The 16626-nt window shown below is 34.9% G+C and overlaps 1 protein-coding gene and 1 long non-coding RNA gene across 3 annotated transcripts; both read right to left on the reverse strand.

The window, feature by feature from the left end:
• Nucleotides 1–8715: 8715 nt before the first annotated feature.
• Nucleotides 8716–13675, reverse strand: LOC116214715 (terminal nucleotidyltransferase 4B). Of its 2 annotated transcripts, XM_031550143.1 has the most exons (13): nucleotides 13249–13675; nucleotides 12787–12899; nucleotides 12638–12694; nucleotides 12427–12522; nucleotides 12252–12322; nucleotides 11577–11619; nucleotides 11378–11458; nucleotides 11206–11265; nucleotides 10477–10527; nucleotides 10194–10291; nucleotides 10000–10054; nucleotides 9590–9634; nucleotides 8716–9393 (listed from the first exon to the last, which is right to left on the reverse strand). In XM_031550143.1, exons 1-13 carry the CDS (start codon nucleotides 13616–13618, stop codon nucleotides 8902–8904), a joined length of 1632 nt encoding a protein of 543 aa, XP_031406003.1. In that variant the 5' UTR covers nucleotides 13619–13675; the 3' UTR covers nucleotides 8716–8901. The 2 variants fall into 2 exon arrangements, with proteins under 2 accessions (XP_031406003.1, XP_031406004.1); XM_031550144.1 differs by lacking the exon at nucleotides 11378–11458.
• A 462-nt stretch (nucleotides 13676–14137) lies between these two features.
• Nucleotides 14138–16626, reverse strand: LOC116213372. Its single transcript, XR_004158078.1, has 3 exons — nucleotides 16330–16626; nucleotides 15230–16134; nucleotides 14138–15120 (listed from the first exon to the last, which is right to left on the reverse strand). It is a non-coding gene; the product is annotated as an uncharacterized LOC116213372 (long non-coding RNA).

Consider the following 16626-nt stretch of genomic DNA (forward strand, 5'->3'; position numbering starts at 1 on the left):
TTGTGTGTTAATGTCTTCTTTTTTAAAGACAACAAAATATTAAGAAAACAAAACAAAATATATTAGCTCAGCTCACTCTCCGTTTTCTTTCAAAGAATCCATGTCTGCCTCATGACGGCTCGTACGGGGACGACTGTGACTCGGCTAGTCGGCTTCTAAGCTCAGCTTCTACTCGCCATATATATACATATATATATATATATATGTATTTATCTGCATATAATTTTCAATCTTTTTTTTTCAGTTTCTTTTTCTTTTTTCTTTTGGAGTAACATATAAAATTTGATGACTTTTCCCATTGACTAACCACCAGTTTGAAACCATTTACACCTGCATGTATTAAGCATCATTAAGACGAGACAAGAAAACCAAATAAACGTTGTAAATTATTATTTTTTTCTTTTTTCAGAGGAGAAAAAGAGAGGTACAAACATATGCAAACCTATCGATCAAGTCCATAAGTAAGCATTCCATGCTTTACTTATAATGATAATATACAAAATAAGATAATAAAATTCTGCTGGGTGTTGTAAAAAATAATCCGAATTTTTTAGTAAAATAGAGTATCCAATATTTTAATGTTTATTCCCATAAAAATACGAGCCCAAATCCTGGGGTCCACAATGGTTTTGTTAGTGGGTGCATTCTCTATGTTCAGTTCGCTAATGTGGTTGTCTGAGAATGAACATGTGTATAGGTAGACATATGAGATGGCTAATGTGGAAATTTAATGCTGTGTTTGGTTTCAAAGTATGATTTTAAAATTAGATTTTGATTTTGAAAAAAAAGTGATATAAATGGAATCTATTATTTGACTTTATATGAATTATTTTGTTTCGTTGTGAAAAATAATGGTATAAATGTAATCCACTATTTGACTTTGTATAAGTTATTTTATTTTGTTGTTAGTAGAATTAAATTAAAGTGTGATTTTAAAATTATACTTTGAAACCAAACAAGTCATAAATGAACATATTACATGCATATATATATATATATATATCACTCCTGTGACGATTGGTTAATATAGGGAAAAAAGTCAAAAAAAGAGATAAAAACAAACGATGAGCTGAATAAGCAGATCAGCCAACACTCAGAAAAAAACAAGCCGGTATGGGGAATATTCATTTTCTATTTGATTAATTAATTGATTAATCATATAACAGAGCTTGGTATTTTCCGCCGCTTTGCTGATAAGGACAGTGATTCGAATTCTATTTATAAGTTCAAGGCCAAAAAGGCCCAATACTGCATAAGATGTCAGAATTTTGAATGTTTTGCGAGTCTCAAGAACTTCAGGCCCATGGTCCTGACAACCGACCGTTTTGTTAGTTATCGGAGGCATCAAATGCCCACATTCAAGAACAACTTTTTTGGTACGATGTATGTTTAGCACGTAACAGTCTGTTGGCTAGACGGCTTGGCTTTGATTATGAGATATTTCCGGTAAGTTTCAAGCCCTTTGTCAAGAACTTCTTTGTTAAACTTGTGGTGTTGGGCTGGAGCTCTCATCTTGCGGTAAAAGTATGCATGCAATATAAGATTTTTGTTCACAAAGAATCAAGAAGATTATATATATTCTTTATTGCAGTATATGATCCCTAGCTATTCTCTCCGATTATTATATAAACTGTTATTTTCGTGCGTAGTTGTCTGACTGATCAGTGTTTTCTGGATTCTGCTAATCTTCGTTTTTAATTTCCTCGTGTCGCCTCACCCGCATTTAATATTCCGCTCCAGCAATACATATGCATGCATGTGAACTAGATTGGACTAGGTTCATGATGTGATTATTTCTTTTCATGCGTTTCTCAGAACAGAATGAATCGGGTGAAGAATTTCATGGATGCACACATCAGCGCATCTTCAGTTAGTGGCGTATATCGTTACAGTTATCAAGGCCTCATGACGAGCATGGAAACGCTCAAACGGAAACGAGCGGTATTGTCCAGCAGAAGAAGAGACATAAATGCAGGATTCGAAGATGAAGAGTCGGTCCTTGGGAAGAAAAGGAAGACAGAGGTCGATCATTGGCTGAGTCTTGCAGAACGCATAAGAGGTGAAATCCACAACAAGTACGGAACAGCGAGTGGCTCGAGGGGGATTGCTCTCACGAGTAAACCTGGTACATCTCGTGGATAAACAGACTAGACAAGTGGATCAACTACTCGAGCTTAGCGAGTTTCCTGATGAAAGGCAAGTGATCAAGGTGGAGGGGACAGGAGGGTACAGTAGAAGCCTCGTGAGGAGTATGAAAGCGCTCAGAAGGAAACCGGAGATGTTGACCGCCTGGACTCCCGACATTATGGCTGAGCTGCAGTTTACAGAGCGGGTGCCCGGAAAGCGGTAGAACGTGCGACATATGACTTAGAATGGGAAGTTGCAGTAAGGGGAAGACCCTCGTGGTCACAGGCATGCCGCGCTGATGAATTGACAGAAGAACTGGATTATCTCTTCAAGCGAAGCAGATGTTTCGGAGAGCTCATGCTCAACGTGGAGGAGGATGGTAGACGTGGATTCGCAGCACCAGAACCAGTTGGACAAGCTTTTGATCGCAATTTTGAAAAGATTTGGATTGCCTGATGAACAATGATGTGCGGGGCACTGGAGTTGTACGGAATAGGTGGAGTGGGCAAGACCACCTTGGTGACTCACATCCATAATCAGCTCCTGAAGGATAAAAGTTCGTTGGATGATGTTTACCGGGTAACACGTAGCACAGGAATGCAACATCCATAAACTCCAGAGCGACATTGCTGATTGTTTCCGTACGTCTTGACCTGTCCAAAGAGCACGAATTGATCCTAAGGGCCTTGCAAACACCTTGACGACAAAGAAAGTTGTTATCATGTGGGATGATGTATGGAAATCTTATGAGTTAGAGAAGGTTGGGATACCCCTCTGCGGAGCCGACAACAGACGCAGGCTAATCAAGTACGTCCCGTTCACTGCATGTATCCATGCCGGCAAATGCAATGCGATGAAGTGATCAAAGTGGTGTATCCTCATTCAGAGGAAGAATCATGGTTCTCAATTATTCAAGAAGGAAAATCTCAAGAGTGGGGTCTGCTGGAAAATTGAGGTCGAAGAGGTTGCAAAATCAGTTCCAAAGGAATGCGCGGGTGCCTGCCGGGCTGCCTTAAAGAGGTAGCCGTGAGTACGAGAGGAATAGACAATATTTATGAGTGGAAGGATTTAATTGGAACGACTGACTGAGAAGGAAAATGAAGTCATTTGGAATTTAGGAGACTGCCGGCCTTGAAACCGTACATCATATATATAGTTATGGATGGAAATTTATTTTCTTAGTTAGATCGATGATGTCCAAAAGCTTTCTACATATAAATAATCTTTTTGACATATATTCTAGCTAGGTGACTTCTGTTAGGTTTCACTTGATCGTGTTGAAAATTACAAGCGGATCTTGCTTAGATTTCCTTAGACCTGAACTGATTTTGCTTAGATTTGATTACATTACATTTGACGGATCAGATGGGGAAGGACTGAGCAACATATAGACTTTAGCTTGTATGCTTAGCTCCTGCTTGCAGAGTGTATGTGTATAATGTTGAATGATCTTTTCCATCATCAATGGATATAAGTTTCAGTTCTTCAGTTTCATTTGGGTTGCATAATTAATTCCGGGTTTGAATATAATTTTCCGTTCCTCAGTTTCATTTGATGAGTGAGTAACTCCTTTTTTTATTTTTTTTTATTTTATAATCTCTATATATAAAAAAATAAAGTATGAGCTGAATTCTCACACCGCTACATCATCCAAAAATAAGAAACGGAACTTTCTCGTTTTGTCACGTCATCATTTATATGCTAGGCAAATTTTTATACTCTTTTACCAAGAAAATATTCTCACATAAGTTATTCTAAATTAATATATAAATTATATTCACAATAGTTCAATGAAATATATATATATATATATTAAGCAAAGCAAGAATATAGAATTAAAAATATATATCTTTAAAAATTAAATTTTAAATTATATATCTTTCTTCTTAGCAAAGATATCAACGGAATATATGTACTATACATTGGCATTAGTCCAAACCAAATATATATATATATATATATATATTTATGTATATATCAATTCTTATAAGTATATATTGCAGGTCCATATAAGTAGAATGGACACTCAAAACATATATATATGTATATATATATCTATATCGATTCTTCTGCTTAGATGCGGTTTGCATTATATGCGTACTTCCTTTCTTCACAACAAAAGATATTAACAGAACACACACACACACACACAGATATATGTATATATCGATATTATCGGGTTAGATGTGGTGAAATTTAAGGACTATCGATATATACAAGTATATACATTTAGGGGAGCAAAAGGAAAAGCAGAACAATAATTATATATAATTATATTATATATATGATCTCAAACCTCTTTTTTTTCCTTTTCTCCAAATTTCTTTTTTTTGGTTGAACTTTGATTGTTAAACGAACTTTTTAATATGCAAATGTGAAATTGATTACTCCGATATTGATTGTTTTGACGGAATCTCTATTGCAGTTCCATTGTGGATGTCTCTTCAATAATTGTAAAACTTTTTTTATTTTTCTTATGCTCTGAATATTATTTTTTATGCTTATTTTATAATTTAATGGAAATCTTTCTCTATAAACTTCTTCATGAGCTTTATTTATTTATTCTTAATTCTTTGGTTGAATTTTGATTGGTAGAATAATTTTTTAATGCAAATTTCAAACTAATTGCCTTGATATTGATTGTTTTAATAATTTTCTCCATTTTTTTCTTTTTCTTGATTGAATTTTGATTGTTGAATGAATGTTTTAAAGAAAATTCAAAATTGATTGTGCCAATGATTAACTTTAAGGATCTATATATAAATATATATAAACATAGTCTCTAGTCGAATTCTCATATCGCTACATCATCAAAACATAAAAGAAAATTCCATATTCTTATTTCATAGTATAATGAAAATCCTTTCTCCATAAACTTTAAATTCAATCACTTTTTTCAGTAGAATTGAATTCAATAGCTTTATTTATTTATTTATTTATTCATTCTTATTCTTTGGTTACATTTTGATTTCTATAAATCAATTTTTTAATGCAAATTTTAAATTAATCGCTTCAATATTGAGTGTTTCAATAAAATCTTTATTCTAGTTTTACTATAAGTGTTGATTTCGTAATTGAAAAATTCTTCAATATTTTCTTAATTCTTATTTTATAATTCAATGAAGATCTTTTTTCATCAATTTTGTGCTCAATGTTTTTTTTTCATTTACTTATTTTTACAAATTTTGATTTGCGTAGTCCTAATAATGAAAACACCAATATTGATCTTTACTATTAATAATTAAATTCATTTATATGTATATAATTTAGAGTATCATCTGATACATGACTAAATATACGGTAATTCTATCCTATCAAATTTCTTTTAACTTTTCACTTACTTTACTTTTATGTGATAATTATCTTTGATCGTATAATACTGAAAAAAGATATTTTGCATATTTTTGCTTTAAATTTTTTGTATATGTATATTAGTAAAAGTAATCAGGGAATATACTTAGATCTCAAATTATTTTATAAGAATTATAACTTAATATTTTTAAATAAGAATTCTTATTGTAAGTCATTTTTCATGTATGTTTTACATATTATAATGAAACTAAAAATAATATAAAATTATTTTTTATGATTTTAGATACTATTTATCAATTCCTAAATTTACATAAAAATCAATAAAAAGTGTATATATATATATACATATATTAAGATCAAATTTTACATTATTAAACAATACGAACAAGTTTTAATACTCTAAGATTATTTGCATCTTCAATTTTTTTTTCGGGTTACAAAGAATGCTGAAAGCCTAATAATGAAAAAAAAAATTTAAATAACTAATAAAAAGGTACAGGTAGTTCCATTATATATGAAACTGCAACTTCTAAGTTCACAAATGAGGGCGTGCACCACTGGATAAAAACAAAAATCACATATAATAATAATAACTATAGTTCATTCATAATAATAATGATAATGATTATTATTTTTATCTTCTATTATCATTGTTATTATTGCTTTTGTCCCAATAATTATCCCCATTTGATTTATTATTAATTTTGTCCCTAATAATAATGATCCCATTTGTTGAATTGCTGAATAATCATTATTGTTATTATTGTTTTTGTCCTATCAACTATTTCATTTGGTTTATCATCCCTAACAATTAACCCAATTGGGTGAATCGATGAATAATTATTTTTGTTATTATTATTCTTGTCCCGACTTGATTATCAAAAAATTTGTCCCTCACAATTATCTTATTTGGCGAATTGGTAATATTAGTAAATTTAATGAAAGTTATTATTGTTATTATTTTCTTGTCCCAATCCCATCAATATTATTACTATTTTTGTCCCAAATAACAATTACAACAACAAAATTAATAATAATAACTTTAAAAATAAATAATATCCTTTTTGTGGGAGTAACACTAAAGATGAAAATGATAATAATTTTAAAAGAAATAATATTATTTTTGGTGAGAGTTGTGGAAGCTTTCAAATCACAACCACTGGCTCGGAATAGGAGTTGTTCGACGGACAACTAACTGTAACTGTATGAACTAAACTGAACAGTGGTTGCCACCTTTGTCTGAAATCATTTATTATAAAGTCAAACATAAATAAATAATTAGTACTAATATTTTTAGTGAGATCACAAGAAATCCTAGTATATTGGGTAAAAATAAAGGCGTTTACCGAACATCTATTGTGCAAGTAAAATCACATGCTGAGAATCAGGTAAAATCCAGCTGCCATTACGTTAGAGTTCAGGGTTTATTGAATTGCAATATACTAGTCGTGAAACTCGTGCGTTGCATGGAAAAAAAACGTTAATATACTTTTTTTAATTGTTTAAAAATCATAATAATTTGCATACAATCTATTGTGGAGGATGCCAGATTTGACAAATTTAGATCGAGAAGTAAGAACAATGAATACCGAGATATATGTGGTAAAACCTTCGAGAGTGAGGGAAATGTCCACGGACAAAGTAAGAGATTTCACTATATCGATAAACCGGATATTACAACATCAAGATCACAATCAATTTTTTTAGCCCCCGTCACAAGATCTAACCCAAGGATAACCTTACAATCTTCTTGATACAAGACGCTATCCCCTTTAAATAAATACAATACCTTCCAAACATCTCAAGAATATCCTAATATAATCTTAGGATATTTCCCCTTTGAAATATTATAAAGATATTTTAGAACTATCTCTAACATCCCCTAAGATAATTTCTATATTTAAAGATCTGAAAGATACAACGAAATCTCTACACAATAAAAAAAAATATAATCTCAGGATAATAAGAGATCTCGTCCCCTTCTTTTTTCGTCCGATCTTGTTAGCTCTTCAGTCTTCGGGTTCTCAACTGAATATGAGACATACTGAACACCGTCAATAAAAATATATTATTAAATATATGAATAATGGTAATTTAAATTGACGAATATAATATGAAAAACTATATTGAAGAAATATAAAAAGACATCCTTCTAAAGTGCATACGTAACAACATATTTTATTTTGGATTTTGACGCGATCTATACATAAAATTAGAGATACCGAAAATTTCACAAAATTTCCATCTAGTAATCTAAACATTCTAGATCTATTAGACGTACATAAGTGACAAATAGAAAAACAAATAATTGAAAAACTATGCTTCATGTCTTACGATAGACGTATTTTTTGAAAAAATCACCTTCAATTTAATATGTACCGAGGAAAAAAATTCAAATCACAACATATTGTATACATATAAAATGAAAATTAATGAAAAGGAATCTTTTTCATAAGAACATATGTAGGCATACATAAAAGAAAAAAATTGAGATTGATTCATCACGGTTTTCATACTTTCAAGATCAAGAATTCGACGTGAAACAATAATAAGCAAAAAATTTAACGGAACTTGTTGTGAGCATATTTTTTGAGAGCTCATAGACGTATTCTTAAAAGTCAAATAGGCCACTTTATGTGGGTAGTGGTTTCTATTTATAACGTATTATTTAGAATCTAGGAAGAACATAATTTGATATGGTCTTTGAAAATTAAATATGATTCATATATGAATTATAATCTCTCATTAAAGATAAATATATTTTAGAGAATATCATAGATAAATATATTTGTAATTTCTAAAAATTCATTAGAAATAAAAAAAATTTTAAAAAAACTCAAAAATTCGATATATTCAAAAAGTCGAGTTTTTGACGCCATCAATCATATATCTTTGAAAAGTTCATAGAGAAATTCAAATTTTATCATATGTATCATATGTATCTTTAAAAAGTTAAAACAAAACCCTTTGATTAAAAATTAATAAAAAAATTATCATACATATCTTTAAAAACTTAAAACAAATCATTTTTATTATAAATTAACATAAAAATAAAAAACTCAAAACTTCGAAAAAAATCCATTAAGAAACGAAACGCTCTAAGACCATCTAACCAAACCCTACACAGTCCTGCTTTATATTATATTATATATATATATATATGTATATATATATTGTTATTTTGATCGATCGAATCATAAATAGCACAGTAACACATCTTGGCGCAATATATAAATGCAATATGCAATATCTTCCTTGCTGTAATTGCGAGATAACTTTCCACGATGTGTAAATTTTACATCGATGTCGATCAGCTTGAGAAATCGAAATCATGATAAAAGAATTCTCATAGGTTAACTAACCACCCCGTAAATGTAAGTGAGGCAATATTATAATCGGCGGTCCAAACGTTACATTCAAGATGATGATGAAAACAAAATTGTGAAAAACCTATGAACTCTTCTACAAGGAACCAGCCCGGAGATATCTGATACTACCGTTCGGTTGATTCTTTTGTTTCTTCCTGTTATTTTTCGGGGTCTTATCCTTTGTGCCACTTTCTTCTTGGCGTTTCCGCACTTTGGCATCCTCATCCACTCTCTCCTTCTTATCAGACTTCTTAGAGGTAGATGATTTTCTTTTCCTCTTTCCCGAGGAATTCAGTTCGGTGTAAGGTTCGAATAGATTGCCTCCTCGTGGAAGCGGTTCTTCTTCGTTATCCCACTGCCAGTTGCAGAACATGTCTTGCCCGCTTTCTAAACCGAGTTCCACAGGTTCTCCAGCACCGGGAAGCAAGCTCTTGAAAGTGACCTCTCCATTACGCCCTCCCTTCCTCCCCAGCAAAACTGGATCCGGTCTAATTATAGTTCCAAGGATGCTCCTCTGGGGCCCAAGGCTCATGATGGTCTTAGGATTCGTCAATGTAGAGAACGCCATTGCAAAAGCCGACCTAATCTGTGTATCCACAAAAGTCATTTGTAAATTTATCAATTCACAGCTCTTCCATCAACTTCCGTTGGTTTACCTTCCCACTGAAGTTACATCTCAGTGAAGAACTCCCAATTGTACTTACCCTTAAATTACCTTCCAAACAGACTCGATTTAGGACGTAAAACTAAACAGAGATGAGTCAGATGAATATGTAACGTACCTGGGAATAGTTAAAGGAGTTCTTCCCAATATCATTATCCGGGGCCTGATTCATCAAGAACGGAAAAGGAATAAAATTTAACCAAAAAAATAAAAAGGACGATCAACAAGAGAGAATTCCTGTGCAGCAAGAATCAACTCCTCCAGTTTCTGGGCTACTTCTCACTGTTTTTATACAAATGAAGGTACAGACCTAAAAAGGTTCTACACACACACAAAGTCAAACAAAACAGAGGGAGGAGCATTATGGTCCCTGCTCGGAAAATTCCAGAAAGGATGCAGCAGCTCAAACTGAGGCTCACAGTTACAAAAATTATTTGCAAAAGTTTCCCTCATTATGCACTTCATTTCTATAGCAGATCATCATATATAATAAAAAAAAAAGACTACATTTAACCTCTATGCAGCAACCTGTGGGTCCTCAATGGAGATTAATGGCCATCCCCTGAAGTTTGATGATGAAAACCTACAATAAGAAGCTCATATTATGACATGAAAATCTTAGCATAACTTCCTATGAGCGAGAAGAAGTGAAAGCCCCCAAAAAAATGGTCAAAGCGAAAGCAATGGGGAATAGCAATGGAGTGTATTATCAATCCTATTACCCTCTGCTACTCTTCAAGTAAAATGCGCCTCCCCCTCTGCAGGATATACCAACATCTGCTGTGTTCAACTTGCGTCCATAAAAATCAAAGAAGTTTACCTAGTTTCCCGACAGAGATACAAAGAATTGAATGAATTTATTTAGATTAAGTAAAACAATTAGATTGCTAACACAAGTAGGATAGTGGTGCATGAACTAAATATATACCACACAAGCTTTCTCGTCACTTAATGGTACCAAAAGAAAGGAAAACAAATTAAGTTAAATTGTGGGGAAGCACATACCAAAAGGACTCCCAAATTATGTTCTGGAGAAGCCTGGCTTGCACGAACATTCTGTGGCAGATAGAATATGAAATAGTGGGAAGACATAAAGAAGTTATCAACTAATAGGAAAATAGACATCCAACCAGCTATGAGCAAATGACACCATTCCACTGTAAGGTAACAACTTCACCAAGAAAAGATCGATTGAAATACATCGACATCCATCAAGCTGATTTTATTCATTTAATACTGTCGAACCCCTAAAAGATGGTATGGACCTATTGGGAATATTCAAAAAGTTGTGCACGTTCGCTGGGATACAAAGCAACTGAAAGTTACTGGCTATTAAAAAACCATTGAACCAAATTGTACGTGAGCCTTACAATTGAGCAAAAGAAAAAAGAAAAAAAGTGTTTCAGCAGAATTACATATCACACTGTCACAGCTTTGCTGCTCCAACAAGTCATCTTAAGTGGGGAAAAAAAAATGCTTCTCATGAAAGATTTTGTTAATGAGAGATCTAGATACTGCAGAAGCCAGTTGAAATGTCGATCTACTCAGTTAATAAAACCATAGAAGTAGAAGTCATAGAAGCCTCCCTACTTGGTTCATAAACCATACAAGTAAAATTCAAAGCCATAAAAAGTACACGTTTTTATTTCACAATGACAAAGCAAACTGCATGAGAAACCATGTCTTAGAGCCAAAACTTTCTCTAGCGCAATAAGTTAATGAAAATTTACTTACCCGCAACAATGCCATAATCATGGTTAAGAGCGCATAAGAACCGATTCCACCAGAATAAACCTATATGTGCAAAATAACATGCGCATTAAGTAACTGAAATGAAATAGCCAAAATGATTTTCTTCTACTTTTTTTAAATATATGGTTTATTACAACGAAGTAGACAGAGCCACCTCATTCAATTCCCTCTGCTGCAAAAATACTTTCAAGATGAGACAAAGTGGTCGCAATGGAGGGAACTTAGATATAACATCCTGAGACAACAAAGAGAACGGCAGCAATTGAATACAAGGGACTCAGCTACATAGATATAACAACATACATCCATGATATATATAGAAATTCAAACAACTGCAGGAACCAGAGGGAAACCTTGATGTAATCAGCAGCTACTGGTCCATTTTGCGCATCAAAGCTGTTACCAGCAATACAAGAAAATGAGGAAAAGACCACTTGATTACAGCATTAGATTGTGCTAATAAACCATCTAATCCCATGATCAGCCATATTTTTGTACAGAACCAAATACAGTCACAGAGCAGTTGACAGATCAAGATAAAGAATTTAACAGGGATTTAAGTACATTTAAATGCAGGTAAATAAGGATGGGGTATATCTTCTTATCATGCAATGCAACAACTAGACAAAATGTGGGGTCAAAATCAGCATACTATTTTAATTGTCATGATGGTAAAAATAGAAACCTGTACAGTTTAGGGATGACCATTCCAGATTCACAACCCCAATTTTAAGCAAACATCCAGGAAAATCAACACAAAATTGCTTTACAAAATATAATGGAATTATACCGCCTCCATCATCATCGCAAGTCTCTTAGGAAGAGCCTGATTAAAACCCATTCCCCAGTTAGATAAATCAAAGCCAATGGATACATTTGTCCTCATTTGGTGAATAAAGAACTTTTAAAGGCACCAAGAAGGTGCAAAATCCTTCTAGAATCCATAAACAAAACTATATATTTGAAACAAGTAGTAAAACCATGTTCCCACATGTGCTGCCAAATAAAGAAAGGTCAAGTTGTTTAACCTTATATCAAATGCAACCTTGCTCTTCTTTTCTACAAATTTGATGATAGGGACGCGTGCCTTTGCAATCACCTAGAGATGTCGGGAAAATCAGATGAAGAATGGCGATGAAAACTCTGACATAGGAAAGCATAAAGCCTCAAACAAAGAACATTATCCAGCTAAGAGTTCCTCACCTGTATCTTAATAGCAATGCCCTTTTGTGATAGTGCCTTCGAAAGGGCCTGTAAACCTAGTTGTGGGGTTTTGATACCTGAACCTATAATTACAACCTACAACGGAAGATATTCAGCTACAGGATGTACAACACAAAACTTAAAAAATTTTAAAAAACCAAAAGCTCACTAAATATGAATTCTTAACAAACACAAATCCCAATAAACTTACATCAATATCACTAGTTGGAAGATATAGTCCCGTGCAGAATGACCCGAAAACTTCTACCTAAGAATGAACAAGAAAGAGAAGAACACTTTGACAGGCTTTCATAGGAAATTACAAAAGAACTTGAGAGAGCATGAGAAAGAATTAATTACTCTGCAGTTGGGCCATATATATTTAATAACTTCAAATACAGATTCAACAGCTGAATTCCGAAGGGCTTGCTCTTCTGGAGTTGGTGACAAGAAGTCGCAGAAATCGACTATCTCTGCATTATGAATATTGGCGATAATTCAAGTTACAATCATCAACACATCCACCAACCAAGCAGAAAAGGCAAGAGATTAACTTTGGAAACATAATCTTGCAAACGAGCCCATCCCGCCAACCGAATGGCAACTAACTAAATCAAGCAGAAAGGATCAATCTTTAGCAGTCCGCTATCCCAAGCGACTCCCTCTATGCACACTGTTTAACAAAAGGGCGGACGACATGGCTCACCGGAGTATACACTAGCTAATAACTCTAAGACTAGCTCCATGCAATTGCAATAGACAGCGAAATTCGCATAGAACTGAAAAAGACGGCAAACATAGAAATTGTTGTAAAAGTAAAACCTTTATGCAACTGAAGCATAGGACTCTTGAATCTGCTATTTCCCCTGAACCACGAGCCCTCCAACCTCGGCAGCTCGGCTTCCCTTGCAGGCGTCTTCAGCTCGGCTTCCCAAGCCGAACGCGGAGATGCAGGCTCCTCCACACTCTCCGGCTCAGCCTCAACATCGAGGGAGAAAAAATCTGGCGCGACGGCGGCGCCGGGGGAAGATGGGTGCAGGTCGGAGAGCGAGATCTCGTTCCGGAACACAGAGTAGAGCCCGGGGCTCTCCGGAGGTTGCGGGGACTGGCCGGAGTCCGGGGAGAAGGACAACGGCAGTGGGCTTAGGGTTTCATAGAGGCAGCTCCGAGGTGTGGCGGTTGAGGCCTCCATCGTTGAGCTCCCGACAGTTTGTGAGCAGCGAAGAGAAAGAGGCGGCAATTTCTTTTTCTTTTTCTTTTTCCCTTTTATATTAATCAATTATTCGTGTAGCTCGCGCATTGAGCCAAGTTGATTTTATTGAATTACTCTCAACTCGTTTTATATAATTTTGACAAATATATATCGATGAACTTCAGATTTTATACAGAATAAATTATATATTTATATTGTTTAAGCGGTTCGGTACTTATTTTCATTAAGTAAAATCTTGAATTCGAATTTTGTGAATGGAGAAAATTGACGCGACGAGAGCTTTACCCTTAAATGAGCTGACCGAGTTTGATTAGTTTAGTCGGGATTCATTAAATTTATGAATATCAGAGTTAAAATATTATATATTTAATTTTTTTACAAAAAATAATTATTTAAATAATAATAATAATAATAATAATAAATCTTACACAAAATATAAAAATGCATGTTCTAAAATTTCGACCTGTGGATCCTAGTGGGGAAGCTTACACCATTGATAAAAAAAAATTGAAAAATTTAACGATCGGTGCAAAAAAAAAAATTAATAGCAATGGTACAAAACATTTTAAAAATATTTCAATCAAATACATTCCGCTTTATTGCAATCAACTTTTACTGATGCGGCAACAGAAGTGTCAAATCACATCCGGCCGTGCAAAAAAATAGTAAAATACTCTAACAAGTACACGGGGCTGAGTACTCAAGACCTGATTGATGAGTTATTTTGCCGGGCAAGAGACAACCTCGGTCCTCCCTTGTGTTGGACATTGATACTACGGAGTGTTCATCCTGAGGGGCAAACCCGAGCAAGAGAGGAGGTTCTGCAGGCATTTGGAAGAGATGGAACACTCGACATAGATGGGCTGAATCACCTAAAGATCGTAAGTCGAAACTTTTCTATTTACGTAAATTAAGCAGAACCAATTTCTGACCTTAAGAGCTTGGTGATAATCTCTTCTACATATTTTTTTCACAGATTACGATGATCCTGTATGAGGTTTTAAGGCTATACCCGCCACTGATATCGATCGGTTGGTTCATCCACAAGGAAATGAAAGTCGGGAACCTAACTATACCAGCAGGAGTAGAACAGTCATTGGTTGTGTTACTTGTCCACCACGATAGAGAGCTCTGGGGAGAAGATGCCCAGGAATTCGAGCCCGAGAGGTTCTCGGAAGGAATCTCAAAGGTGACCAACAACCGAGTTATGTACTTCCAGTTCGGCTGGGGCCCTCAAATCTGCATCCGGATGAACTTTTGCATTGATCGAAGTGAAGACGGCAATGGCAATGATACTGCAACGGTTCTCATTCGAGCTCTGTATCTTATGCCCATGCTCCGGCAACAAGAATCACTCTTCATCCCTAACATGGTGCTCAAGTCATTTTGCGTAGAGCTTAATGAGCTGCTGATACCCTGATGATATTGTCGACGACATAGTACGCTCGGAATCGGATATTGCTACAGAAGATCAGATATAGCTACAGAGAGAGGTAAGAGAGAAGTGTTAATGAATGAAATAGAAGACACCAAGAAAATGTTAGGAAAACAAGCAAGCGAGATGGGATGGGGTGAAAGATAGAGAAGTACCTGTTGAAGAGGAACGAACGGAGGCGAAGTGAATTAAACTCGAAGGGCAGAGACGATGCATTGGGAGGCAGAAATGAGGCTCCACATATTTAATTATCATTGACGGTCAATATTTTAAAATTTGGTTTGGAACAAAGATGAAGAAGGGAGATGTACAGAGTCGAATAGTCGAATGGGAAGATGAAGAAGAGGAGGCTGCCGCATTATGAGAGCAACTGAGCAGTCCTTTTACGAAGTGCTGAAGGTTTTCGATATTTGATCACGAGCTGAGGATTCCCGAATGCAGCTTTATGGGTTCCACTCTTCCACTTTAATATATTATATATTAATTGATTTTGGGATTGGCAGTTACTTCAGAGTGCTAATCTTTGTTTCTTTATCTGCAGACTGTCATTTTTTTTTTACTCCCAAAAAGTGCTCATGACACATCATGATCTTAACAATTGCTGCATAGATTGTTTATAAATAAAATGGCAAGACTTACTGATGCAAAGTTTCAATTCAAACTACTAAATGACATTCATCAACCAAAACTATATTTTTGTGCAAATCAGATGCTTCAAATCACATCATTCATCAAAGTATCATCGTGTCTCTAATCCAAAAGGGAAATTCAATATAGGCAGTAACTCAACAGAAAAACGTGCTTGGATTTGGCTTGTAACCGAATCTAATCGAGCCAACAGTCAACGTATGGTTGGAAGAGCTCCTTACCGTTGGGATGGTCTCACTTAAGCGACTCCTGCCCACCTGGTCGCGCATTCACACTGCATATGGTTCTCAATCCCCGACAAATCAATCATATAGCTGCAGCCCAGTATCGTGTCCTCCTTCCTTCGACTCGTCGTTAGCTACAATTTCCTCCATTTGTGTGCATCCCTTCAATGTTGATTTCTCCAAGATTCCTGATATGGGAGAGTAGCTTTGGAGTGAGGAGCTTTCTTTTATGTTAGGACACAACTTGATTGATTAGTGTTTGAGACCAGAAAACTTGTCATCCTTGCTAGTTTGTGGATGGAGCAATTCCTCCATGTCCACGAGAAATATGAGTTCTTCCAAATTAAAGAGAGACAACTCCTCGAGGCTCGAGAAAAGCTCACCATATAGAGCAGAAGGCTTGCAGAAGGAAATCTCACAGTACGTCAAGTCAGTGAAAGTGGTAAGGGCAACGAAGATAAGTCATTTAAGCTCCCGAAGCCATGAACCTCGCATATTATCAATGACTCAATGCCTTTTGGTAGCCGACAAGTCAAGAGCTCCACTTCACGACCGGTGATCTCGTGTACCTCATAGTTGAATGAATAATCCTACGAGCAATCGATATGTACGCAGGAACTCTGGCATGCCTTTTACATAAGCACTGAATTCACTAACTTCAGAGAAACCCAAGACCTCCA

Source organism: Punica granatum, chromosome 7, assembly GCF_007655135.1.
Source record: "Punica granatum isolate Tunisia-2019 chromosome 7, ASM765513v2, whole genome shotgun sequence".
Lineage (NCBI taxonomy): Eukaryota > Viridiplantae > Streptophyta > Magnoliopsida > Myrtales > Lythraceae > Punica > Punica granatum.